The 1,793-nt window shown below is 36.6% G+C and overlaps 1 protein-coding gene across 1 annotated transcript in view; it reads right to left on the reverse strand.

Annotated features, from left to right (window-relative positions):
* Positions 1–1,553: 1,553 nt before the first annotated feature.
* The window catches only part of LOC107576142 (vascular endothelial growth factor receptor 2-like), an 11,004-nt gene continuing 10,764 nt past the window's right edge, over positions 1,554–1,793 (reverse strand). The window contains exon 5 of the mRNA XM_016262388.1: positions 1,554–1,714. Within this exon, the coding sequence (XP_016117874.1) occupies positions 1,554–1,714 (161 nt within the window). The remainder of the gene's footprint in view (positions 1,715–1,793) is intronic.

The raw sequence follows: 1,793 nt of genomic DNA on the forward strand, positions 1-1,793 counted from the left end.
AGTTTTTCACTGGCAAGTCTTGATTAGTGCATCTTTGAGCCTATATTTAGTATAAGTAAAATGCTTATGTACTGTTAATATCAGATACTTTAAGGCCTGGTTTCACAGACAGGGTTTTCAGGTACGCTTTACACCTCTGTCTGCCATAATTATGCGCAATGGGAATGAATATAAATGTCAATAAACAGACATCAGATTTACAGATTTAGACTTGGGTTAGACATCAGCACCTCATGTAGGTCAGCCATGGGGGACGAGACAGAGAAAGAGCGGAAAAAGGAAAAAGAGATGAAAAAAAGACAAACTCAAAAATAGGACACATAAAAGCTGTAATGAAAGGTGAGGATGAGGGTGAACTCTTGTTAGTAGGACGCAGTGACAGACATTGTGTTATTTTCATGTTTGAGCAAGGACACGGGATTTGAATGTGCCTGCTTTTAGAACAACAGGAAGTTGTGATGAGGACTACGGAAGTAGGTGAGGGTGCAATCTGAAGATAAGGCTCGCGTGATGCCTGGCCCTGAACACTCATTACATGATCACAACATCCTTGGAAGTGATGTTCTGTGAATGCAGGCTGCCAATCAAAGTCACAATTCAACCAAAACTCATAGGAGCTGATTTCTTAGCATAACAGATCTCTCTAACCAAAGCAGCAAGTCATACTGGCTGACCCAATCACAATAGTTGTTTCAGGATGAATGCCCATTTAGAGCACAATATGCTAATGAATTGCACTGTGGGACACACTTGAACACCGGGAACAAATATGCAAGCACAGTTCTGATATGTCTTCTCTTGGAATGAATACAAAATCCAATCACACAAAAATGCCAAAGCATCGAGCAAACAAGGACATGCAAACATTCTAATTCGGTGTGTTTTGTGTCAGCAAAAACAATGACTAATGATATTATCATCAACTGACTTCCCCATACAAATACAGGAAGAATATTTAATTTTTAGTTTTCTTTTTAAATGTTGGCATTTAGGGAGTATAATGAAAGGTTTTGCTCATGAGGAAATTCTGTTTTTACTGTGATATATGCGTTTTAGCATTTTCATTACATTTAATCCAAATGCAGATAAATAGAGAGAACAAGAAACATACTTCTACATATGTTTGGGTATACTGGTGTACAGTACACTATGTCACACCTATGATGTTAGATTTTTTTTCTTTTCATAATATAGTATGATTATAGTACAGTACGTATATTATAGTATGATTAAAGAGAAAATTAGCACCTTGCACTGAAGCAAAAATAATATGTTGGTAAAACGCTAACAAAAAAATTGCATATGTGTGTATAAACTGTAAAATGCATGTGCAATCGATTGCGACTTTCCTATCCTAATTATATCAGGATAATTGAGTTATACTAATTAATATTTTTAATAAATTTACTTGAATAAAACTAGCTCAAGATGTTACCACATGAATGACACATTTATCCGACATTAAGTTTCTATTTTTAACAGTCTTGGCTGTATTAGACAGGTTATATTTGAAGCAAAACAAGAACATAGCATTAAACCATGTGACACATGACTTACAGAAATCTGACTGGGCAGTCCTCTCTCAGCATCCACTGCCATTGTATTGTGACAGCGCTGGATCCTCCACTAGCTGTGCATCTGAGTGTAGGGCTACTGCCATACATATGAACATCTCGATCCAACAGCACTTCCTTCTCAAAGATCTTAGGGTGAACTGTATATATAAACACACAAGTTAACAGTCAAATAGGAGATGAGATGAGATGAGATGAGATGAGATGAGATGAGATGAG

This window comes from Sinocyclocheilus grahami, unplaced genomic scaffold, assembly GCF_001515645.1.
Source record: "Sinocyclocheilus grahami isolate Dianchi unplaced genomic scaffold, SAMN03320097.WGS_v1.1 scaffold3256.1, whole genome shotgun sequence".
Lineage (NCBI taxonomy): Eukaryota > Metazoa > Chordata > Actinopteri > Cypriniformes > Cyprinidae > Sinocyclocheilus > Sinocyclocheilus grahami.